At 41.2% G+C, this 27,030-nt stretch overlaps 1 protein-coding gene across 9 annotated transcripts in view; it reads right to left on the bottom strand.

The window, feature by feature from the left end:
- Positions 1 to 27,030, bottom strand: part of LOC138774439 (sodium/calcium exchanger 1) — a 275,568-nt gene that overhangs the window by 23,856 nt on the left and 224,682 nt on the right. For all 9 annotated transcript variants that reach the window (XM_069955305.1, XM_069955309.1, XM_069955308.1 and 6 more), the window contains 3 exons: positions 20,274 to 20,404; positions 9,133 to 9,232; positions 2,894 to 3,169 (listed from right to left, as the gene is read on the bottom strand). In XM_069955305.1, the coding sequence (XP_069811406.1) occupies positions 2,894 to 3,169; positions 9,133 to 9,232; positions 20,274 to 20,404 (507 nt within the window). The remainder of the gene's footprint in view (positions 1 to 2,893; positions 3,170 to 9,132; positions 9,233 to 20,273; positions 20,405 to 27,030) is intronic.

Below are 27,030 nucleotides of genomic sequence, written 5' to 3' on the forward strand. Positions count from 1 at the left end.
CAGTGTTTAAGGGGACAATCACAGGCAGCTGTGCGACCGCAGCTGCCTGTCAATTTCTCCGGGTCCGCAGACACTGATGTGGGCAGGATCGCTCACATTGGAGCGGCCCCACACACATTATAAGCCCCTTCAATGCAGAAACGTACATATATGTTCCTACTGCAAGAAGCATGTGCAGTAGGGACGTATATATACTGATTGTGGATGTGAAGGGGTTAAAGGGGACCAACCATGATTATTTAGGGTTCCAAGTTACAATAATGATGTTATTAAATATGCTGCAGTATCTCATATAAACTGCTCATTTGTTGTTGCCTCCGTCTCCCTGCTGTATGCAAATTGATGTGAACTAGTCATGTGGGCGGCGTCTCTCTCTTAAGAAGTCACTGTTCCTGGATTGTAATCACTCCCCTCCTTGCTGTGATTCCACCTATGAATGATGTAGCCGGCTCCTGGTCTGTGAATCATGTCCAGAGAGGTGGGATTACAGCATGGAGAGAAGTGATTACAGCCATGGAGCCATGACTACAGCCCGCTTGTTGATTTCTTTAAAAACATTTCTAAGAATTTCTAAAAATTCTAATAGTGCAAATAGTGTAAAGTGGTGCATGTAAAAGATCTCTTGCACATAAAAAGATCACGGCATTGCACATGCAGACCCTATGGATCCATATGCAGAGCCTCACCCTGTACCACTATATGGGACCATTGTAAGATGTGATGAAACATGTGAAAGATGTGATTTAAAGGACAACTCTGGCCAAAATTATTTTTTAATATTATATTACTTACGGAAAGTTAGACAAATTTCTAATGTACATTAATTATGGGAAATGCACATATAGGGCTATTTCCCTTATTTAGTAGATCAGGGAGACTTCAGATTCTCTGAAATTCTGTGACGTCAACCCTATCCCATGGCTGACTCCCCGCACGCCCGATCACACATACCGGCTCATTTCTGGTGTCCCAGGCCGACACGTGTGGGAGAGGGGAAGCACGGGAGCTGGTATGTGTGATCGGACGGGTGGGAAGTCAGCCATGGGATAGGGTTGAAGTTTGGCCGGATCCAGGAAGAAGGAGGAGGAGGGGGGAGCGGAGGGGCATGATGGCTGCACTGTGATGAGCGGCTCCCCCCTGCGCGGCATCAGCAGCATCAGCCATGTAATAGCGATAACCAAGCTACTACCTCCCATCACCTGCTCATGCTATGAGCAGTTGATGAGAGTAGTAGTCCAGAGCGGCGGCGGGCAGTTGGGCGGGCGGTGGTGGGGAGCGGCGGTTCGGCGGGCTTACCATGGAGATCGGCGATGGTACTCCTCCCCCATTATCTGCTCATACTATGAGCTAATGATAGGGGAGTAGTACAGTAGTGTGTATGTATGGCAGTAGCACCGAGCAGGGAGAGAGGGGGGAGGTAGATGCACTTCTCTCCCTCCCTGCTCGGTGCCCTCCAAATATACTGACTGATTACATTTGTGGAATACTTTGGGGAGCAAGGACACTTGCTCCCCAAAGTATTCCATAAATGTATTCAATAAAAAACATACTGTATATTACATTCACATACACATCCATTGTAATTCCAATGGAGTGTCCAGCAGCGGCGCACTATTTATAGAAGTCAATGGTACTCATTGACTTCTATATATAGCACGCCCCCTGCTGGACACTCCATTGTAATTACACCCCCGATTCTTGACGTCACAGAATTTCAGAGAATCTGACGTCTCCCTGATCTACTAAATTAAGGGAAATAGCCTAATTAAGGGAAATTTGTCTAACTTTCCATAAGTAATAACATATTAAAAAATAGTTTTGGCCGGACTTCTCCTTTAAAGAGGCACTTTAATTTAAAAAAAACAAAAAAAAACTTTCGACATGTCAGAGAGACATATTAAAGGTTTTGATCAGTCCGGGTCTAAGTGTTCAGACCCTGACCAATCATGACAACAAGCCGGGAGAAGTCACGCTCAGCACAGTCCTCTCTCTGTGTCACGCTGCACCGTGGTCCTCTACTCATTCATTCTATTGATTGGTCAGGCATGTCATGTCTCTCTGACATGTCAAAAGTTTTCTTTTTTATAGTGACAGGTGCAGTTTAAAAAAATAGACATACTGTAAACAGAGCATGGTATATACAGCAGTCTATTGGCTCCTTACTGCAAATCCATACGATATCACTGGTCACGTGGTTGTATACCTTACTAAAGTCATTCCTTAGTTTAAATAAACCAAACTGGGGAAGATAGGCAACGCAGCTCTCCTCTAGAAGGAAAAGAGTTTACTGTTTGGAGGTTACATCCCTGCAAGTCAATGCTCAGTCCTTTAAAGAGTCTTCAAACATTTCTGGGAATTATTCTTCTTATTAGTCAACTCTTCCTTCTGGAGGTGACTTTGTTAATAATCTCCAGTCATGTCTCATGTCTTCTTAAAAGGCCAATAATTATCTTACAGGGATGTAACTTTCATTAGGTCGCTCCAAAGAGTAAGCTCTCTTTCTTCTGTAGGAGGGCTACTTTACATTTGTTTTTTCATATATCAAAGGTAACCTTCTACTGTACTTGACTGATTTACTGCCATGTATTTCGCAAATTGTTATTGATTGCTTATTACATTATGCAAACGTATAACTTTATTTATTCTTCATTTACCATTTCGAACATGGTATTTTTATATTTCTTTTTTTATTATACTGTTTAACTGTAATTGCTCACAACTGCCTTTGAGGGTGAATAAGAGACAATTACAGCCCTACCTATATCACTAACCTTATAATATTTAGTTTAAGGCCGTGCTTTATAAGAAAAATAGGAGCTATGACAAAACTCAAAATATTTACCCAACAGATTTTTTTAGGATTTTATTTTTTAAAATACCTAGAAACACTCACCTGGTACCGATGTTCCAAGGGCCACAAAAACGACTGCAGTAACAGAATCCTTTAAGCCGATAGTACAACCAAAATGTGAAGCTAAATCTCCAATAAATGCTGTGAGGAGACCAATCATTGTAATGGACACAATAAAACAGGCCCAACCATTCCAGTACTCCGTTGGCGGCACAAAAGCAAAAAGAACTTTCCAGAAGACGGTCAAAAAATGCATCACATAGTCGAAGCAAGATGGCAGTTTTTCCTCTCCACATTCATCATCGTCATCATCCTCTCCTATGAAGGAAATGCAAACAGGTTATTTATGTTACTAGATATTAAAAGGTAAGATATCATTGTGTTTTTGAACAATTCAATGCCATTTGAAGTAATGTTACTCTATTTACTCAGGTTCTAACAGTGATGGTGGAAGAGTGTTCAATTGAATGGGGTAACATTGCAGCTTCGCTACTAAAGTATTGTTTATGCAGGATTGGAGCACATTTAAAAATTAATGGGTATCTGTCATGATATTCACTTACTTGATCTGTCGCTGGAACAAACTTACTTTACTGTCATTGGAAGATCAGGTAATTATGGATATGATCACGCTAGGATGGTTCTGCGCATAAGCCCCATTCTAATTCAATAGGGCTCTTATACGGAACTGCCCTGGAGTGGTGGTATTCATAGTTAACCAGACTTTCGACAGCAGAAGCAACCGCACACTGATACAGTCAGGAAACATCAAGAGAAATAGTCTTTAAAGAGGATGTACCATCAGGTACATCCTCTTTAATCTGACCCAGGGATAAAACGGCGCTGTCACGGGGAAGCTGGTGCTGCGGTCAGTTTTTTGAACCGTGGCCCGGTTCCCGTGTACGGCGCCGTTCTATGCACGGGTACCAGGCTGGGGCCGAAGCACAGGAGGCCGCTGGCCCGGCCCCGGTGGGAGGGAATTCCCTCCTCTCTATGACGCGGCAGAGGTGAATTTGTTGATCTTTTTTACACAGAGAGATATCTGTCTGATTCAGCAGATAATCGCTCTGTGTAACTGGGCCTTAGAGGGGTTATTCAGCATTAGAAAAACATGGCAACTTTCTTCTAGAGACAGCATGACTCTTGTCTCCAGTTTGGGTGGGGTTCTGTAACTAGAGCTTAATTGCAAACCACACTTGACCTGGAGACAAGAGTTGTTCTCTCTCTAAGTGGCAATTTTTTTTTAACCCTTTAAGGAGCCTTTTACAGATCAAATTGGGGTATTCTTATTTAAAAAAGATCTGTCATGGACAATCTTTTATCATTATGAACATTTGACTTTTCAAGGCATCTATGTAAAGGATAAGAAAAAATTATTTTTGTAGTACTGACTTAGATAGACCAAGCGTGGGTTTTCATATTAGTTTCAAATACACAATGCGTTTAGTGGAAACCTTGCATTTATCAGGAAAATAAATATACCTATATATGTAATGGAAGGAAACATTATACTTGGGCTGTATCTCTACTGATAGATTTGTCAGTAAGCTGATGTAGGGTCCCTATTCTTCACTATATGGGTCATTTTGTATAAAGCCTATACATACCCTTTACTTTTGAGATTCAAGCACCATAATAGTGCACATTGTGGTATAGTGTAGAATAATAAGACATGAAACCTTTGACATGATTCCTGCTGTCAGACAACATCTCTTTCTGACCACTCGCTGAATGAAACATTTATACAACGCTATTATTCCTACTGTTGCTGTGACAGGCCTAAAAAATCATAACAATTTAAACAAAAATTCCTTTCGCTAGATCATACAATACACTATTGACTCATAAATCTCCCCAACAGCAATCCCTTTAGGGAGTGATTAATTTGGCTTGTGTTGGATTGAATGGGAGGATGTATAGGGGCTTTTGGGATAAGCTGTCATAATCAGGATTGAGAGGCAGCTGGCAACATCTGCACTGAGAGCAACAATTAAGTTAATCACAAAAAAAAAAGAAATATCGTAAAATGAAAAATTGCTGGGAGCTGAGCCCGAGTGACCTCGAAGAGTCCCTGCAGACCCAAGGATACTGACTGCAATGTGCCATCTCCGAATGCACCAGGACAGGACTCTGTGGCATTTGCCTTTGATGACTATAATGTAATTCGAATCTTTAATTGAAAGAATCCACGGGAGACAAAACAGAACATCTGACACTAATAGCGGCATCAGTTGTTGTCCTTCAGAGGAGCCTTCTCAAGTTCAGATTCATATTTAAGTCAAAGAGCAGTTATTCTTAAATGTCGAGCGTTTAAGAGAGTGTAGCTTGGTGGTTCCTAGAGAACGCGGATCATATCGCAGGAATCATCTGTTATAATAATAACAACAATCTTCATTTTGTACAGTCATTGACTTTGGAGTCAATAGTACTTATGACAAGGCAATACATCTCTAGCACATAAAACAATCACTTTCATATTCTACCTATACTCCACTATTGTCAGAGCAACTGGGCTTACAAGTTCCATGATAAAATGGAGGTATATGAAGAACTGAAACGCTAAAAGAAATTCACTCGAATTTGGCATTTCTAACACAAAAACACTAGTAGTCGCCATAGTTTTGAATAATACAAGAGCTGCGGAATCTCTTGGCGCTATACAAATAAATATATTATTATTATTATACACAGTTTACACAGTCGGTGTAAAAAAATCATAGGGGGAGATTTATCAATTTATTTATCAAGATTCCACCTTTCATTTTGCAAAGAGTCTGTGAGGAATGAAAAGTGGAATCTGATTGGTTGCTAGGGGCAACTGAGCCAGTTTCACTTTACACCATGTTCGACAAATCTCCCTCATAGTGTTTAGATGCTTAACTAGTACCAGCCATTAAAAAGAATGTTTGATGTGTCCTCAGACATCTCAAAAGTTATTGCTCACAGTGGATCTCACTGCTGGGACCCGGTTTGGTCATGAGATACAGCATATAGCCTCTGAGATCCACTTCCCGTCTGTATCTCCTGATTGACTAATTCCGACAATGGAGGTCTATGAGGCTACATTGTCGGAATTAGTAAGGCGGTGGGGATTGTATGGCGCTGCTGCCGCCCTCTTTCATCCAAGCTATATCTTCTGATTGCAGCGGGTCTCAGCAGTATAATCCTAGGGAGTGGCTATCAATTGTCCAAACCCCCCTCCCCCCCCCCCCCCCCCCCCCGCACAACCCCTTAAAGAACTCCATATGTATTTTTATGGCCAGGAAAGTAGTTCAGTGGGTAGTCAGGCCTCCATCTTCCTGGGCATAGATTTAATTTGATGCCTAAACCCTATATTTATATACCCTAGTATAGGCAGAACAGCTAGGTAGCACACTGGACACATGCCTTGTCAGCCCCTCTAGCTACTCCCTAAGGTAAATCTTTAAAACCATGCATATCTGGAAAAAGAGACTTTGTTACTGGCCATAGATGTTTTTTATACTGTATTTCCACTACGTTCCGAGGCAGTCGCATTAAAACAACCCTTGCTCTTGATACCTGATTACATGTTTGTCATTTAAACCTAATACATTTTTCAAACCTCTTATATTATAGCTATGGTGAGTCATTAGTATGTACTAAAATGCATAACACATCACACCACACAAATAAGGGACATGAAAGGCAATTCTAATACCCAGGCATAACCATCCTGTGGGCATGTTGGTGACAGAATACATGTACAGTACAGGCTTTATACAAATAACTATGATGGCATACACCACAACCTATAACCTATATAACCTAAAATACTAAACCTCATATCATTATGTGGCGGGCACTTTTATTTGCTGCACCATACTGTAGACATGCCTTGGTCACTGAAGCGGCAGTTTTAATATTACATGATAAACAACAAGTCCTTACGGATTCAAAGGTCTTGTTTGACATACTATTGTTCCTGGCACAAGCCAGCAGGCCACAGATGCAAAGAGAAGCATTTCCTTTGGTACATGGTCTCTGGTGCACTGAGTAAGCTGCTCAGAGCATGGAGTGTGATTTGTAAAAGTAGTGTGCCAAGGAGAAAACGGAAATAATAATAATATTACTAATGAGATGTCTATATACATTTGTATTCCCTTATACTGTGTGCAGGGATGGGATCACAAGGTGAGACAGACAGAAGTTCGTGCAAGCATTGCTTTTTTATCTGAACAAAGCTCTAGGACATGGATGCACTTATGTATACAGATTCATTATAGTGACATTTTCCTGGCCGGAGTTGGATAATATGAGGGTACAAGCCGTAAAACCCCAGACCAGTTAGGGTCCTAGGATCGCTCGTTTACCCCATAATGGACCCATATGAAAGATGCAGTGATTGAATATTTTGTGCGGCCCTATAAATTATCATTATCAGCCACACATAGCTCTCTCTCTGCCACCTATAAAAATGCAATTTAATGGCTGCAAGAACGATCCAGCTATTGTTCATATTTCCAGGACACAAGATTCATAGGGCCTTGTAAAGGCTCTGCCAACAAGCACCAATCTCACTGATCAGCGTTTGTTTGTTGAGTACCATCAGGACATGTTAAAGGGCACTCAGCATATAATTCTCATAGATCAGTTATGTTAAACCCGTGCCCCTTCAGCTGTTGCGAAACTATAATTCCCATGATGCCTGGGTGGCTACAGCTTTGGCCTCAGGTTTGATATCTGTGTAATAGATGTTGTACATGTCAATCTTCCTCAATAGCACTACAAACATATTGTACATGTATATTAAGCTAGAGATTCTGACAACATGTATTTGACGTACAAAATGTGACAGCGTTGCACCTCCTATGGATATGTTGAGAAAGTCCCGGCACTCACCAAGTAGATTTACTTATTTATTTAGTGCAATATGCATCAGTGTACAGCAAGTACTCATTTTGGACAGACATGGCCTTCATTAGCTTATCTGGATAAAACACATACTTGCTGTATACTCCCCCATAGAGAGAGTATCGAGCCTCTGTGGGGAGGGGGGGAGGGGGCTGTTAGCGGCCTGCTTCTATTGATGCCTAACAAGGGTGAAATATCACAGACAAAACAGTGATTCATACCATGTTGTTCTATGAGTTGCTTAAGTTCTTATGTATTATCCTTTCTTACAATGTCTACTATGCAACGTTATCGTGTCACCACTTTTTTGCAACTAGTGTACATGATATTGTCTGGCTTATATTTCTGTACAAAATGCTTTGTTGAGATTTTTACTACTACCGCAATTTTTTCCCTTTTGAACTCCCTATTTATTCAATTAAATCTTGAATTAAAAAAAAAGATGCAATCAGCCAATGGGCATTTGCTGCTTCGTCAGCTGATCACTGGTCCTATTACACAATGAAATATTAGCCTGTTCATCCAATAACCATCCCATGTATTGGGGCCCCTTAGGGTGAGCTCACTGACATAGGGGTCACTGATATAAATGCATTGAAATATATGCCATTTGAACCTCAATTTTCCAGAAAAATGTCCAGACATTCGAGTTGGAATAAACATTGTTTATAGCTTGAGCTCATTAGGATCAGCATCAGCACGAATAACTCTGTCTCTGAGCTCCAAAGCATAACAAGATCTGGATGGAATTACAATGGACATTATCTTAATAAAAAAAAAAAAGTCAATTGTTTGACCCCATTCTAAGTTTTTCTATGGGACCCTAAGATTTCTGTATACTGCTCTTGTCTTTGTAACCGATTATGAAAAAAACAAAACAAAACTGAAGAATACAGTAAAGTTTAGCCACAGTAATAAATAAATGAAGCCAAAATCCTAGTTAGTATGCCAAGAACTCAATCATATGTGTGGACTGATTTACAACTAGAAATGTGCACACTGAATAATAGCTATGTGTAATTTCATTAATCTTCCATATAATGATGGATGGGAGGGACAAATAGTCCCAACTGGCCATGGATTCAACGAGCTTGTGAAAAAGTTCATTTCATGTCCTTAAAACACATGAATTCCTAATATGTTTCATATTCTTGGTAAATAAAGAAATAAATCATGGCAACAGTAATTCTGTACATTTTAACATTCCATGACACACTCCCTGGAGAGGAATATCACAAATTCGACCGGCAAGGTCTCCGGAGACTCCTATGACTGGTTTCATAACTAAAACATTGGCTAATTGCCATAATTCTCCTTCTAACGACCATAGTAAAAAAGGAACATAATTCTTCTCCTAATGGCGGGTGGCATCATGTAAGCAGAAGTTAGAACACACCGCATGTACTTACCAGCACTAACAGTGATTGCCTCAATGAATTGCTCCCTCCAGCTGTTCGTTCCAACCACCAGGGCAAGATTTGTCTTCTTAATAAGTTTGTCCACGGTGCTCTGCAGAGACAGAAAGGGAGTCAGGGCCTCATTAAAATCACATTTCATTTACTACATACCATGCAAAATTGTTGGCCATTTGGCAGTGTACAGCACCTGTTGAGACTTTGGAATAATCACAAAAATATATTTTAGGTTATAAACACACAGGGCGGATTTGCAGCGGATTTCTTGCTGCGAATTTACAGCAAAATGCGGATCCATTGCCTGTAGTTTCTATGAGAAGACATACCGCAGCGGGATTGACATCTGGCTGCGAGTATGTAAGGAGACCACCCGGTAACCCCACGCTGGCCGGGGCATGCATTACCGGGTCTACGTTTCGGCTTGCTTCTGGGGCTCCCGGTGTCTGGACGTCCTGCTCAGCCAAACAGTGGGCTGCAGCGGGGCAGTGCACTGATTGGCTGGGCGGGACGTCCAGCCGGGAACCCCCGAAGCACCAAGCAGGTACAGTATGCTCCGGCCGGGGGGTGGGGGGGGGTGGGTGGTGTTAACGGGGCGGTCTCCTTACATACTCCCAGCGGGATGTAAATCCTGCTGAGAGTATGTCTTCTCATAGAACTACAGGCAATGTGTTTGTACCCTAAAAGAAGTATTTGCAAGTAGGCATAGTGTTATCATGTTCAATAAAATCATTTACTCTTCTTAATACACTGGGGTTGCAAAATCAGTGAAGGACAGAAATAGGAATCGCTGAACTCACAGTAAGGCTAAGTTCACACACCGTATGGACAAAGGCCATTGTTTGCCACTCAAAAACAACGGCGGTCATTGGATCAGTCCCTGGAGGCTTATCCCGACCCCACCAGCCTTGATTGATAGACTACTTCTAGTTTGGGTATAGAGAGAGCTCTATCAACCAAGGCTGGCAGGGTCAGCACTGGACACTGCCCCAATGATTCGGGGTTCAGGCAACGTGAAGTAAAAAGCAATTCTTCCATAACAAATACCAAATGATCTTACAGGGTTTTTCAAATGAACATACCATATGGGGTTTAGATGGGGACAAAAATAGTCACCAACGCACCCAGGTTACCTACATTTGTCATTTGATGCTGTTTGGATCCAGCAGATACAGCAGTTGTCCACACACAACATTTTTCATCTGTCTAGTGTTAGGGCTCGTTCCCACTGAGGAAAGGTAGCGGAATTCCGAAATGCCGTTAGCCTCCCGCTCATAATGGGAGTCTATGGGAGGCGCGCGCTCCTGCCCTGTCCGCGCTATGAGCGGGAGGCTAACGGCATTCCGCGGCGGACAATTCCGTCGCGGAATTCCGCTACCTTTCCTCAGTGGGAACGAGCCCTTACACAAACACTATATACCATACTTTCTCAGTATCAGTGGGGATCCTGGAGTCGGGCCCCCCGAAGAGAAGGAATATCCTAGTGACATGCAATTATTTCAAACTAGCAGTACCATTCATGTTTTACTATACTTTGATTTTACTTTTACAACTTGAACCGATCTCTTGAAGCCTTTTATCTTTCGAGCGGTGGTAGTCACGTGGCCAGGTAATTAAAATGAATATAGATTGTAAAAGGCTTCCAGAATACAAGCCACGCAAAACTGTGAATTATTTATACACGTTCATGAAAGATTTAAAAGCTAAACTAGTTTACGCAAAGACATGTCAATGACACAGGCTGGGCAATTGCTCACTTTTAATATATAATCAATACTTTTGGGCAATAAAGGATTTATTCGGTCATGTTTAGTAATAAAATGACATTAGACTGGAGAACTATGTATACCTAGTAAAGAGCATATAGAGATAAAAAAAAGAGGGACTATGACTATGGTGAAGGAATTGAATTTCAACTTGAGAGCCTAAGAAACACAATATACATGTAAGGTCCCAGCACAGTCAATAGGGTTAGCTAGTTCTAGTTCAGCTAAAAAGAAAGCAAATTACCCAGTGTTTAACCTTGATAACTCTATACTCCATACAAAAGTACAGAAAACCATGCGGAATTGATACATAAAGTATATTGGGAAATTGCAGACCTTTTCAATATAGAAAGAACCAAATTTGCTTAAGCCAGAAAACCCCCTATAATACTGAGCGTTCTCTAGTGGATATGACAGAAGTGGATAGATAATTTATTGCTTATAACATCCAGAAAGTATTTTTACTATTAACAATTAGAGTACGGCCCCCACATACTGTGTTGGCTGCATTTTTGCACTGTGGAGGACAGAAATGACATTGCAAATGGGATTTGAAGAAAAAAAATCTCTTTTACACAAAACAGCTGAAGACCACAGATTTTCTCATGGTTTTGATATGGTAATAAAAAGAAATGGCACCACAAATATGTTCTTTACTGCATTTCAATTTCTAAGAATTGAATGTGTTTGAAGTGACCAGGAACAATCTACAGGCTAAGAACACCTAAAAAACTCAATACCACATTTAGATGACAATACACCAGTGATTGGGAATAGTGTTGGGCAGATCTGACAAAATGTTTGGGTTCAGCAACGTTATGTGAATCTGAACTCTTGGCATTTGATTACCAGCGTCCTAATGCTGGCAGGAAAACATAGATACAACCTATGGCAGTGTCCATGTTTTTCGGGTCTCCTAAGGTTCTAAGGACCCTATAACTCGGAGTGATACTCCCCGTGTAATAGAGACAACAATCAGCTGGTGAAACGATCATCGGCTGATTGTGTCTTTAGGACTAAACTTAAAATCATTGGCTGCCGCGGCTGCAGCTTTAGAGTGGCCTGTGTGAGCTGACAGGCCACTTAGCCAATCACTGGCCATGGCGGTCCTGGGAATGTGGATAGGTAACGTATGGGCAAGGGCTGCACAGACATTGCTAGCGATGTCTGTGCAGTCCTTGCTAAATGATTAGCGGGCCATCTGTGCCCATCTAGCATCAGCCTGTGTAATAGTACCCTAATAGTAGTTAATACCAGTTGGGAACCTTTGGTCCTGCAGCTGTTGCAAAATGACAATTTCCATCATGCCCGGACAGTCAAAGCTAAAGCTGTCCAGGCATGATGGAGACTGTAGTTTTGCATGTCTACAGGACACACAAAACAGTCCACTATCATTTGGTGATTGTCATCAACCTAATATTTATGAGCAACACCATAATGTTAATTACAAAGTGACACCCTTCTCCACATGAGGCTGACTTCATCCGCTCCTGGAAACAGAATGTATCACTAGATTTGCTTTTACTGATATGGAAATGTGTTCTTTTTTTCTAATCTGTTCTAAATTGCAAAGTTTCAGGATTTTTTTTATCTGTTTCTCTTATGGCTCTACTAGGCATTGCTCCCACCTAGCCAATATCCTGCTCCCCGCTGATGAGGGGTAACACTGCGAAACAGCTGTATGTGGATGGATATCTAGCCTTGGTTTTTCCCTTGTCATTACATTGACTTATAGGGCCACTTAATATGGTGATTTTGGTGGTTTCCTTACAGGAGCCACCCCTGGCTGGGTCCTTCCCGAAGGGATATCTGGCTAGTCGTTTGGTGCTTCACAGGCTCTTCTTTTACATGTTCATGTTTCCCAGGCAGCAATGCACCTAGGATATCACTGCATTGAGCACTTTCACTAGCAGCCGGCAGTGTTATCATTTAGCTGGTCCCCCTGAGATCAGCAATCTGTTTCTCTTGAGGATTATTTTATAATACAGATAGTCAAATGGAAACTTAAAAATATTTTTGAGAATTTTTGATTATGCTTTTTCTAACATAAAAACTTGATTAAAACAATAGGTCATTTTCTGATGACACATTCCCTTTAAGGCCGTCTATTCTGCCATTACTGTTCAAGCTCTCCGCTCCCCTAATAATCTTGTAGGTTTCTCTTGGTACTAAACATTTTAGCACAGGGTATCTACAAATAGTTTGCAGTACAATGCCGCTGTGAAAATCAGAAAAGAGAAGGACAGACTCTCAGTTGTAAATGATTTATAAATAATAGATGGAATTAACCCAGAACGCTGCACACAAGTTGGAAACCATTATTTGGACAGAAAAAAAAAAATCAGCAATCATTCTACCAATTTGCCAAAGTGAATGCTTTTACTAAGGCACTGAGCAAATAACCCCCATGAGATAATACATTCTAGGCAATTGCTTAGCTGCATTAACATGAATATTGGATCAACCTATAACCTGGAATCCTCCCTTGTGTGTAGGCCTGAAACTCACTGTAATAGACATGACACTTCATCGGCTGCTGCCCACAGAGTGTAATGGAGAAAAGAAAGCTTGGTCTGTGAAACCATTAGATGACATTTTGATACAAATGAGTGTTCCCAAATCAGACGATCTTAGTAAATTCCCCCATTTTGTGCGTGTTTGCAATGGGGAAACTAGATTGTGAGCCCTAATTGAGAACAATACCTGATTATCTCATATATTTATATATATATATATATATATATATATATATATATATATATATATATATATATTAAAATTGGATGACCGTACAAACATTTTTATATTGCTCTTTACTGGGGTTAAAAAAAAAAAAGTCAGAGAATTATTTTTGAAATTAATAAAAAGGTAGTAACTAGATGGCCATGCCTTCCTTTATTGGGACCTTTGTAATGTAGGTGTAGGTGCAGGGTCGTCTTACCCATTGGGCATGGTAGGCGGCTGCCCGGGGGCCCTTCCGTCCTAGGGGGCCCCTGCCCGCTGTAACATACCCGTATTTTTGGCATTATAAGACGCACTTTTTTTCTTCCCAAAGTGGGAGGAAAAACTAAGTGCGTCCTATAAAGCGAAGACGGCTCCCAAGCAGTGCCGAGCACTGCAAGGAAACCGTCCCGCCCGCCCCCTCTATTGCCGCTCACTATGCATATGCATAGTGAGCGGCCCTGAGCGACCCCCTCCGCCCGCCCATCCCGCCCCTTCTATCGCTGCTCAGCTGGGCCGATCAGAAGCCCAGGAAAGCGCAATGAGCAGCACTTTCCTGGGCTTCTGATCGGCTCAGCTAAGCGGCGATAGAAGGGGCGGGCTGAGCGGGCAGTCTCGGAACTCACCCGTCCACCGGCCCCAGCAGCAGATGTCTCCCTGCAGCGCGCACTCCCGTCATCCTCCGGGCACAGGCAGTGGGGTACAGAGACGCTGCCTGTGTCCCGGATGTGTCGTGCAGCCTCTATCATTTATGATAGAGGCTGCAGGACACTTCCGGCACAGGCCGTCTTTCTGTACCCCACTGCCTGTGCCCGGAGGATGACGGGAGTGCGCGCTGCCGGGAGACATCTGCTGCTGGGGCCGGCGGATGGGTGAGTAACTGGTTTGTTGTTTTTCTGTTCGGCAGGGGGGATTGGCTACTATGGGGGGCACTGACTACTATGGGGGCACTGGCTACTATGGGGGGGCACTGGCTACTATGGGGGGCACTGGCTACTATGGGGGGCACTAGGTACTATGGGGGCAATGGCTACTATGAGGGGCACTGGCTACTATGGGGGGCACTGGCTACTATTGGGGGCAATGGCTATTATTGGGGACACTGGCTACTATGGGGGGCACTGGCTACTATTGGGGGCAATGGCTATTATTGGGGGCACTAGCTACTATGGGGGCACTGGCTACTATGTGGGGGCACTGGCTACTATGGAGGGCACTGGCTACTATGCGGGCACTGGCTACTATGGGGGCCACTGGCTACTATGGGGGCCACTGGCTACTATGGGGGGCACTGGCTACTATGTGGGGGCACTGGCTACTATGGGGGCACTGGCTACTATGGGGGCACTGGCTACTATGGGGCACTGGCTACTATGGGGGGCACTGGCTACTATGGGGGCACTGGCTACTATGTGGGGGCACTGGCTACTATGGGGGGCACTGGCTACTATGGGTGGTACTGGCTACTATGGAGGGCACTGGCTACTATAGGGGGCACTGGCTACTATGGGGGGCACTATATGGGGCATTGGCTACTATGTGGGGCACTATATGCAAAGATGGGGGGGTTGATTATGGCGGCGGCCGCGGGGGGGGGGGGGGGGGCAATTCGCACCTCTGCCCAGGGGCCCATAATGCTGTTAAGACGGCCCTGAGTAGGTGTAATGAATAGTAGCGGGCGTTACTGATCAAAGTATTGCCTGATATAGACTGATGTTTTTCCCTCTAGCGCCCCTGCAGGCAAAGCACAGTATAGCAGTTGATCCACAACATCTCAATACAGTCCTAAGCAGAACTTTACTAGGGACAGATACAGTGTAAGCTAATAGCTGGGACATCAGATGGATCAATGCCAATGCAAAATTATACCCCCCTAAGGGTTCTATTAAATGGAGTGATTATCTGCCCATCAGGTCAATTCAGGCCTTGTGTAATAAAGACCACGATCAACCAAGAAACCAAGGTGGTGCATGGTAATAGGAGGTGCATGGTCGACAGCTGATGAGAGTATGTGGAAAATAATAAAGCTATACTTACCTCTCCACGTTCCCTGGTGTCCTTCTGGCTTCGCCGCAGCTGCTGCCACTTCTGAAGCTGTCTCAGAAGAGACAGGTCACTCAGCCAATCACTGGCCGCTGCACTGTTCTTTCTTGGTCAGTGATTGGCTGAGTGGCCTGTCGCTTCAGAGAGATGTCAAAAGTGCCAGGGAGCATGGATAGGTAACTGTATCATTTTCTATATACGCAGCAAGAACTGCACAGACATTATCCCGCCCCCAGTAAACCAAATCGTCTTACTAGCCTATGGATTTAACTACAAACTGCATAGAAAAGGTGCAGAGGATGAAGGTAAGAAACTTACCTTCATCCTCGGTGCTCCATGCACAATAGGGACAAATCAGCAGGTAAGCTTTGTCTAGCCTACTGACAGTTTCCCTTTAAAGTGTGGTTTGGCTACTTTACTACTTAACTGAGACATTAGAAAGAAGGCGGCTTCCGCTCAGTCACATATTTTTATGTCTAGTGTTTTTACAGATAATCACAACTGTAAATCTATTTATGCCATTAAGAATATGCACTCAGACTAATCAATACTATTGTTTGGTGACGCTATATATAGATACAGATACAACTGCACAGAACAGAAAATTATAGCTTTGTCCATCTTCTCCTTATTGTCTTTGTTAGCAAAATGGCAGAGGAATATTATCTAGGTTAGAATGCAATTATTGCTTCATTGATTTTTCCTTCTCTTTGGTGACTTTAGTAAAGGTTACGGATTATCTATCACTGTGATATCTGTCTAGTGTCTCACTTAATATAACACACATATGAGTGACGTGTACATGACTGCCATACATATGTACCCTTCTAAAACTTCTTGGATTATAAAGACTATATATATATATATATATATATATATATATATATATATATATATATATAATGTCCACAATAGAGCGCACTCCCAGTTTCAGTGCTGGAGTGCCTAGCAACGGAGATTGGATTAAATCTTCAACTAAATAAATCCAAGAATTTTGCGGCACATCCGTATAGTGAAAAAAGTTGTGGTATTTATTGGTACATCAAAAAGCAAGTGCAACGTTTCAGTCTCATCTCGAGACCTTTCTCAAGCAAGAGAAAGGTCTCGAGATAAGACTGAAACGTTGCACTTGCTTTTTGATGTACCAATAAATACCACAACTTTTTTCACTATACGGATGTGCCGCAAAATTCTTGGATTTATATATATATATGAGAGAGAGAGAGAGAGAGAGAGAGAGAGAGAGAGAGAGAGGGGACGCAGAACAAGTTGGCACTCACCAGTACTGTATGTTTTTTTAATGGTCGGTTTATTCCATCATGGGAGGTAGAAAAGGAGCATGATATAAGGTGCAATGGACTTCTTTCAGCTAGGTTCCTGCTGTATGAAACGACCATCCCAAGGAATGCGACCGCACCCTCTGTTTCCTTCCATTGCTACCTCACATGAAGGAATAAATGGATTGTTAAAGCAACATACTAGTGAGTGCCGATGTGTTCTGTTTCCGATTTCCATCTTGGATGCCTTGCTCTGGTCTGTGCACTCTGGCTACCGCCTTCAGCAATGCTTTAGTCCTTGTTGTGGTCCTGTGAGTTGGATCCCTTACATGTCTAAATCTTACAAGGAGGAGTGCCGGCTATTTACCCTTCATAATATATGTGTGTGTATATATATATATATATATATATATATATATACACAGTATATATATATACACACTGGCTGATACTGGCTCATGTACAGATATATGTGTACTGAATTCCATCTCAATGACCTGTCTTCCTGCGGGTGGCAGTAACTGATGTAGATGCCCCATAGGCCGGAATACAGTGAATCAGCCATGTCCTATTTAATTTTCATTCACAAGTAATTAATCAGTTCTGACAATACATTAATACAGGAGAAGTGGCTGTACTGTGAGGCAGAGAGTCTCTGTTTCTGGAAAAATAGCTACTTTTGATTAATTTTAAATATTATGATATAAAACAGTTTCTTTCCTTTTCTGAGTATGTCTAACCAGAGCCCGAACATTCAGCAAGTATGACGAACCCGAACTTCCAGCAAGTTCTCTCAACACTAATGAAAATCTGTAAAGCTGGCTGTAGTTTTACGGATCAGCATTCAGGGCCGCAAAAAAAAAAAAAAAAAAAAAAAGCACATGTTCTAGTACAGACTGTTCTTATGGAACGGGAGCCAATGGAAGCCTCAGTAATTTTTACGGATGCGTATAAAGTTATCACCTTCCTATTTTATGAAGATCCACAGATCACCCTAATTAAAATTTCCCCTTCCCATTTTTTGCAGACCTGGAAAAAATACAGATTCCGAACAAATTTTTTGTGGACGACGATGGCAGATGTAATATATGTTCGGTAGTTTTTTCAGGACCTGAATGTCTGTAATCATCTACAAAAAAATTGTCAGTGATGGATCCGTATTGCATCCATATATAATCTGTATTTTTTGCGGATTGGCAAAGAATAGGACGGTGATAGTTAAATAAGTGGGAATGGCTTAAAATGATTTTTTCACGGATTTGCGGACATTATGGATGTACGGATCCGCAAAAATTACAGATGCTCTCATAGACTTCTATGGGACAATCTGTGCGGCAGTTATGGTCCATACTTGTGACAGCAATTTTTAAAGATTACAGATGTGTGTATAGCCCAATTGAAATGAATGGGTCCTAAATCATTTAAGGACAATGCCTTCAAATTGGTGGGTCCCAGCATCCAGACCCCATGTTTCTATAATGCTGTATATCAGAAGAAAGATGGACTTTCTAGGTAGCATTTATCCAGGTTACTACAAGAAAACATAAAGCAACAGTTTGATTTTGTTTTTAGAACTTAATCATCCAGACAAATCCTTACACAATGATTACAAATACATGTAGTTGTGTACGGGGATGATGACAAGTTCACGTCGAGCTTTGTCTCAGTCCCTTTAGATTACCATAAAATATTAGTGCATTTTACGCACATGCATTTTTATTTTTAGTAATCCTCTTTATACATTGGTCCCTAAGGAAAAACTGTTACTAAGCAATTCAGCCTTAGGCAAGAGTCCCTGTGTTGTAATACAAGTCTGGCTGGCTTAAATTAAATGTGGAAGCACCAAAAGGTAAAATATGAAGATAACAGAGAGTGCAAGAATTACATAAGACTGCAATTCACATCCCTGCAGAATTACTATATATGCTGAAAGAGGACTAATCTGTAAATTGGTGGTAGAAAACTCATTATTACTATGATCATATCGTTCCTGATAACTTTTAGGATTACATTTTATACCATAAAATGGAAAGAAGGAATACTCTATATTATATATGATATATATTATATTAGAAGCTCTGTGTTGGCAAAGACTTTAGAAGAGAAGGATTTAGGGGCAGTGATTTCTGACAGCCTTAAAATTAGTCACCAGGGCAACCAGGCACTAGGGAAAGCAAATAATATATGGGATGTATAGCTAGAGGTATAACCAGTAGGAAGAGGGAGAACCCACTCTGAGGTTAATTGGGGGAAAGATCAATAACAACATAAGAAAATATTACTTTACTGAAAAAGTAGTATGCTTGGCACAAACTTCCAGCGGATGTGGTACGTAAATCTACAATAACCGAATTTTAACCTGCTTGGGATAAACATGTATCTATCCTAACATAATAAGAAAGGAAATAATATAAGGGCAGACTAAATGGACCGAGTGGTCTTTTTCCGCTGACAATCTTCTATGTTTCCTCTGTGGGTCACTTAGAGGCTACCCTCTCCTGCAAAAAATACCACTTGAGTAGCTGTGGCTTCATCAGTTGGCTAGAATCTGCTCCTTTGAAGCCTCTTTGGTGGCTAGCTACTACACATGCTGATGACCCAAACAGTACAGTTTTTTTTTGTACACATGAACTTGCTAGTGAGGGTTAGACCAAAGACACAAAGTTGACAATCCTAGCCCAGCAGACCACAATGACCAGCAAAATACTTTATTGTATATATCCCCTTACTATAGGGCACAATAGTTCTCTCAGCAGGGAGATTTCCTATGGCACTCTCCCGGCATGGAGACAAGTACAAGAGTCACTATAAAGTTTTCAGGGCCACAGATGACTTGGCATTGATGCTCTTTGGGTTACCTCTTCCTCACACTCTCTTCCCTCCTCAGCACACTCCTATTTCACCCAGCTCTGGCTCTGCCCCTTAACGTCTAGGCTCATTCCACACAGTGTTTATGTATTACATAGAAAATAATAACTTCCATAAATAAATGCATGACACATTTCAAATTATTATAAATCTCCAAATATGACACAAACCAGACTCATACTTATACAATTATTTCAGCATGTCTATGGCAATCTTTAGTGTCCTAAGCTCTTGCTTTTTATAAGGTCTTGAGAAATAAATAAATGTACATTCTCTGCATTGTATCTACTATTGAAACATACGGTGTAATGTTTAAACCCTAGTAAATCTATTCACTATAGTGTGCTGAAAATTTATTATGCATGGATGAGAAACGTATCTACAGCAGGTCTCTAACGTTTGACAATCACAACCCCATTATATTGCTGTATGAAGTGCACAGACAACTGGAAGATGCTGATACCTTGAACTCGTAGGATTCTTCAATAATGACTTCAAGTTTTGTGTGTTCTCCTAGAACAGGTCGGCCCATTTCAGCTATGCGTCGTTCCTCCTCTTCTTTACTAGTGAGTGGCTGCTTATCCTCATTCTCTTCTGTAATAGGTGAAAAGACAAGGTTACTACTCTTATATGCCGGGAAGCCGACTGCTCAAGGTGTCTTAGAGCAACTTTCTTTTACCATAAGAAATCAAACAAATTACCAAACATATACAAAATCATAAAAACACGATCAAGATAGCAGAAGCACAAGGCAACATTTCTTTAAAACAAAAGCATATTATACTCTACATGTTTCTGTCTGCGGCCGGGTACAGGCTCTCATGTAAGAGGGAACAAAATAACTCAGTGTTACACTGTTTACCACAAGCAGCTATATTCATTGTACAGGTTACAACTATGGGATATGCCATGTTGCTTATATGTTATATACAATACAGTCATGTTTTGGTTTTAATATACTGGAAAGAATATTTACAATGTATAAGTAAAGATCAGTCATCAGTCAATCGATTTGGTACAAATTCCACAAATATAATTCAGGTTAGTTCCAAACCAAACTTTTTGTAATTCAATTTAGACCATTTTCTCATACGGGAGAAGGGTGCTGCTGTAGAAGGCAGGAATCCCCTCTCCTGTACAGCCCTGAGGTAAGCAACAATGATGTATACATCTCATCTTAAGGTTACAAACACACTTGGCGGGTCTGCAGCGAGTCTCCATGCTGCGTTTTTGCAGCGAGACTCGCTGCAGATCCCGGCCCTATACTTTTAATGGCAGACAAACACGCAGCAGGGATGTGCGCTGCCGGGCCGGGCGGGACATGCCTGGAACCGCCGAAGCAAGCAGGAGTGGGGACCCGGTTATGTATAGTGTCCAGCCGGCAGGGGGTTAATCCCTGTACATCCCTGCTGTAAGTTTGTCTGACATTGAAAGTATAGGGCCGGGATCAAGTGGGTTTGTACCCTAAGGCTCTATTACATGGAGTGATTACCTGCCGAATCTGGTTAATATAGCTCCATGTGATAAAGGGGGGCTGCATGGACATCGCTAACAATGTCTGTGCAGCCCTTACCGCACAATGGGTCATGTTTATGAATCATTGTTTAATAGCAGATCGTCACTTGCTTACCCCCCTCATCAGGTCTTACAAGTGCGGGTATGCAGCTAATAGCAGCACATATATACTGCTACTGGCACTTCCAAAGCCAAATCAAGTTTTGTGGGGGTTTTGTTTTTTGTTTTTCCTTCTTTCAAATCTAAATCAGGATAAGAATCTGAAATTATTTTGACAGTAATAAATTAAATTCACTCTAGGGAAGTTCACTCTTCTTAACTTTTAGCTTTATTATTCAATTGTAAAGTGGTGGCATATGCCCATTTAACTAAAATATATATTTATGTATACATTTCTATATACAGTATGTACAGTAAGTAAATTTTGTATATAGGTGAAGTTTGGTGACTGATGCTTCCATCCCCACTTCATAACATCTTAATCAATCATTGGACTGTTTAGGGTGCGTTCACACCTACCGCATCCGCAGCTTATTTTTCTGAGGAAATCCGCAGGTCTGGTAGTGCAGATTTCAACCTGCGAGAAATCCGCATATGTGTGCATTTTCCGTTTTTTCTGCAGCAAGTTTATCGCAACTGAAATGTCAGTTTAAAATGTCTCTCATTCTAAACGGACATTTCAGTTGCAATAAACTTGCTGCAGAAAAACCGCAAAACGCACACATATGCGGATTTCTCGCAGGTTGAAATCTGCACTACCAGACCTGCGTATTTCCGCGGAAAAATAAGCTGCGGATGCGGTAGGTGTGAACGCACCCTTAAAGTGTTGTTGAAGCTATAAAAATAACAGCCGCACACCTCCACTAGTTTCCAGGTAAAATTGCAAAAAAAAAAATAATTTGTTTTGTTCCTTGGTCAGCAACAATTTTGCTGACACAGCTATATAAATGGGGTGGGGCTTTCCAGCCCAAGTGCAACTTATTTTGGGTAGAACGGAGCTGGTGAGCACACCAAGTGTTCTCTACTATGTTCCGCACAAAATTGTCTCGGAGTAGTATAGTATATAGTACAGAATATTCTACAAAAATAAATAAATAATGACAATGATTTTCTATTATGTTTTGACTCCATTGGCTCATTACGGTAAATAAAGTATCTTGTTATGAGATGATTTTATTTCAGTCTAAACATCGGTGAGTTAAAGCTGAACTGTGTTTTACCTTCAGACTGCTGGTAATTGGGAGGCTTAGTAACGTTAGCACCGCGCGCGGCAGGAAGATGATTAAAGTGACCTCAGTGTTTGAACTGTGTTTCATTAGGGTAATGAAGCTGTGATGTGATGGGATTGTAACTGGAACATATTACCTACACAGAAGGAGGGTCTCAACAGTTCAAGCGTTATCTACTTCTCGGGCCATTGTAAGTGAGTGTACATAAGGGAGCAGAGATCCCTTTGGGTAATAACTTCCTGCAGTCTATACATGCTTATTGGAAGTAAAATGACCTCATTGCCGTGAATGTGTTACCTAAAATTTGTCTGGAATAGCTTTTCTTATTAGTTTGCTTATGGCATTATTATAAGGCTAAATTCCCACTGTGTTTGCAGTCTCCATGTCAAATGAGATAAGCAGCACCACATAGCAATAAAAAGTCCACGAATGGTCCCCAATGTCATAACAGGTAAGCCTTTAGCAAATCCAACTTACCCAAGCACAAGCAGCTTTTTAACCTACAAAATACTGAAATTGCATCTGCCTGGGTGAATAAACACCTCACAGTTGGGCTTCAATTGAAACGCTTGGTATGTGCCATCAAAACTTCTGTCAACCTTAACTATAGGGCTCTATTTACCCAACAGAGTCCTTCAAAGGGGTACTCTGGAGGGGAAAAAATTTAATTAACTGGTGTAAAAAATTTAAACAGATTTGTGAATTACCTCTATTTTTAAAAAATTCTAGCCTTCCAGTAGCCTTCCTTATCGGCTTTAGGAAGTGGTGTGTTATTTCCGGTTTGATACAGTTCTCTCTGCTGCCACCTCTGTCTGTGACTTTTCAGAGCAGTAGCAAATCCTCATAGAAAACCTCTCCATATTTGGACAGTTCCTGACATGGACAGAGGTGGCAGCAGAGAGTACTGTGTCAGAATGGAAATAATGTACTACTTCCCACAGGACATACAGCAGCTGATAAGTACTGGAAGTAATTAACAAATTTTAAATTTCTGACACTAGTTTATCTGAAAAAATAAATCAATACATAAATAAATAATAGAATTCTCTTAACCCTCCATCAGGTTAAAATTTTTGCAACTCTATAGAATAGCATAATCTGCTCAGCTATTCCATAGAGGGAGGGATCCTGCAGAAAAACATGCCGTACAGTATTTACGTGTATTTAACATGGCGGCCTATGTGAGAGGTATTACACTGTATGGCTAAGCCAGAGGCATTACTTATGTATACTTACGACAAACTTTGGATATACTACAAACAGCGTGAACTGACCCTAATTTGTCCCCACATACAGTAGTAGATGGATTCAGTAATCCTATACATAGACATAGGAGAGTATTATAGTAACAGGCTGGGTTCACACAGTGTATGACACACGGCTGTTTCACAGAACGGCTGCTGTTTGTGAAGTTCAAGCCGGCACGGAATGAACTTTACTTTTTTTTATTTGGAATGCGAGCGCATTCGGGTGTGCTCGCATTTCAAATCACCATAGCAGGCAATATAAAGTGCGGCCGGAGCTGCACTTTACATTGTCTGAACTGCCAGGTTTTTTTTACAGGTCAGTTTTCATTGCAGCCACATTGAATCCCGGCCAGGGTGTATACAGAGTGTATACACCCCGGACGGGATTTCATAGGACACAATGTAATTTTTAATTTTCAATAAACAGCGGGAATCCATATGGAGCTCTATTGTGCTTCATACAGTGCCGGAGTATAAGGTGATATTTCTCTATATGCAATATAGAATACTAATATGCAATATAGAATACTACACAAGACTCACTATTGTTATATGACATTAAATGTATATAAAAGGTACAGTAGGGCCCCACAGACATCCATGGGGGACTTATTACAGCTTCATGGGTTCACACTATGTATATTTGAGGCTGTATTTGTGAGGCTGTATAGCAACCAAAACCAGGAGTGGATTGAAAACACAGAAAGGCTCTGTTCACATAATGTTGTAATTGAGTGGATGGCCATCATTTAATGGCAAATATTTGCTGTTATTTTAAAACAACGGCTGTGGTATTGAAATAATGGCCGTTATTTACTGTTATATGGCGGCCATCCACTCAATTTCAACATTGTGTGAACAGATCCTTTCTGTGTTTTCAATCCACTCCTGGTTTTGGTTGCTATGAGGACCTGACATGAGGACCAAATACAGCCTCAAATATACATAGTGTGAACCCAGCCATAGTATAGTCTTAGTTGTTCCATGACCATTGTGGGCAAGCCACAGCCAGCCAGACTTTACCATAGTAGGTGGTAAACCATGTAGTATTACATGGCGGGTGCTGATAGCGCTTCTTTGCTCCCCGCCATCGCCCCATGTAATAAGGGCTTTACGCCACTATTTATGTGGATTGCATCTTTATAAAATGTTGTTCAACTGTGGACAAACCCTTTAAGCTTATTTACAAGAGACATGACGATTCATCCAATATCGTGGAATGGCTATAAATTCACAGCTATATAATAAACTGCAGAGCTTTATAGGGTCACTGGAAAGGACACAACCATATGTGCAACATATCACTAGTGGACTGTTTGTAAAAGTTAAGACTTACAAAACTAAAAAGATAAAGCATTAAATATTATATTCTATGCGGCATGCATTTTTAGCTTATGAAGGTAAACAAAAATCTTACATCTGGTTATCAAGTACCATCAGTGCTGGAGGCATTAACCTGTCAGGATGAGTTGTTTAGTTCTTTATCACTGGAGATGGAAAATTACCTGTAACTAATACCAAATGTGAAGTCTTTGCTCCGTTCCTTATTACTGACTAAACATATGTTGCTGTCTGGCTAGAAGCAGTTGGCTTAGTGCAGCACCATAAGCCAAGCAAGGTTTCAGCTCTTCTTCATTTAGCACAGAAGTTCTGTAGAAAGTTGCTTTCCTTAGATTTAAAGGGAAACTACGACAAGTTATACACATTTGTCAATTACTTCTATTTAAAAATCTCAAGTCTTCCAGTACCTATTAGCTGCTGTATGTACTGCAGGAAGTGGTGTATTCTTTACAGTCTGACACAGTGCTCTCTGCTGCCACCTCTGTCCATGTCAGGAACTGTCCAGAGTGGTAGCAATACCCATAGAAAACCTCCTGCCCTGGACAGATCCTGTCATGGACAAAGGGGGCAGCAGAGAGCACTGTTTGGAGACAATGTAATGTATTGCTTCTGGCACCAATAAATGCCACTTACAAACAGATCGCTGCAGCATTGCCACAGCTGGGGGGATAACTTCTAGTTACTAGTAACAATAATTTCCACAGACCTCATCTTTTTCTATATATGATCCTGAGACACAGACGCCTACACATATCTTAATGTGATTTATGGTTATTCTTCAATATACTGTACATCACTGCTCTTATGTCAAGAATTTGGGAGTGATACATTTCCAAATTACTTTATCCTGACAGACGAATTGGTTCAGCCTCTTCTGTTTGCTCGATTTGCTTATCCAGAGCAAGACATAAAATAAATCTCTGTAGGTAAAAAGAAATCCACCCACAGAGATCAGCTGTTACCATTGTAAGAAGCCCTGGCCAACCATACATGGAGCAGAACATGCCAGCAATACATCTTTGGCTAGCAATGGGGCCCATATGACGTCCATATTCTTAGAGAATTTATATTATTTTCTGATTTACTTAAATTTTTTTGTTTCTTAAAGGGGTAAACCAGAGAAAAAAATATATATTAAAATCAACTGGTGCTAGAAAATTACACAGATTTGTAAATTAATTAATAAATTAATTGGCATTTGGCCATTTTACACTAAAAAATACAACTTTTTAGTTTGATAACTTAACTCCCATAGTGTCAATTTTCAGCTGTTATGCTGTTGTTTGCGGCCGTTTTTTTCTACGCCTAATTCATTAATGTGGTGCACGCCCTATGTAAACCTGACCATCCTGCCACATTAGAAGTGGCTGTTTTTTTAAATAGTAAACTCATAAAAAAGACGGTTTGCATCAGGGGCGTTGCTAATGTCTCTTGGGCCCTGGTTCAAGAGGTCAACTTGCCCCCCCTTCCTCGACCAAGCGATGCTATTGGTATATCTATCTCTCTCTCTCTCTCTCTCTCTGTATATATATATATATATATATATATATATATATATATTTCAAGACTGATATTACCAATAATACCAGTATGTAGGAAATATTATCACCATGCATATTACCGCCATACTAACCAAATCCTTTATACTGAGACCAATATTATCAATAATACCAGTATGTAGGAAGAAAATATTATCGCCACACCACAACCACTGCTATCATCACGATATTGTTACTGACCGAATCCTGTATACTAAATCCAATAATTTATTACCAGATTACAAGTAACAAATAATACCACCACATACTGACTTAATACCATCGCTACTGAATAGCACCACCACATACTGACTAACACCACCGCTGCTACTGACTAATACCACCACATA

The sequence above is a fragment of the Dendropsophus ebraccatus genome, chromosome 15 (assembly GCF_027789765.1).
Source record: "Dendropsophus ebraccatus isolate aDenEbr1 chromosome 15, aDenEbr1.pat, whole genome shotgun sequence".
Taxonomy (NCBI): Eukaryota; Metazoa; Chordata; class Amphibia; order Anura; family Hylidae; genus Dendropsophus; species Dendropsophus ebraccatus.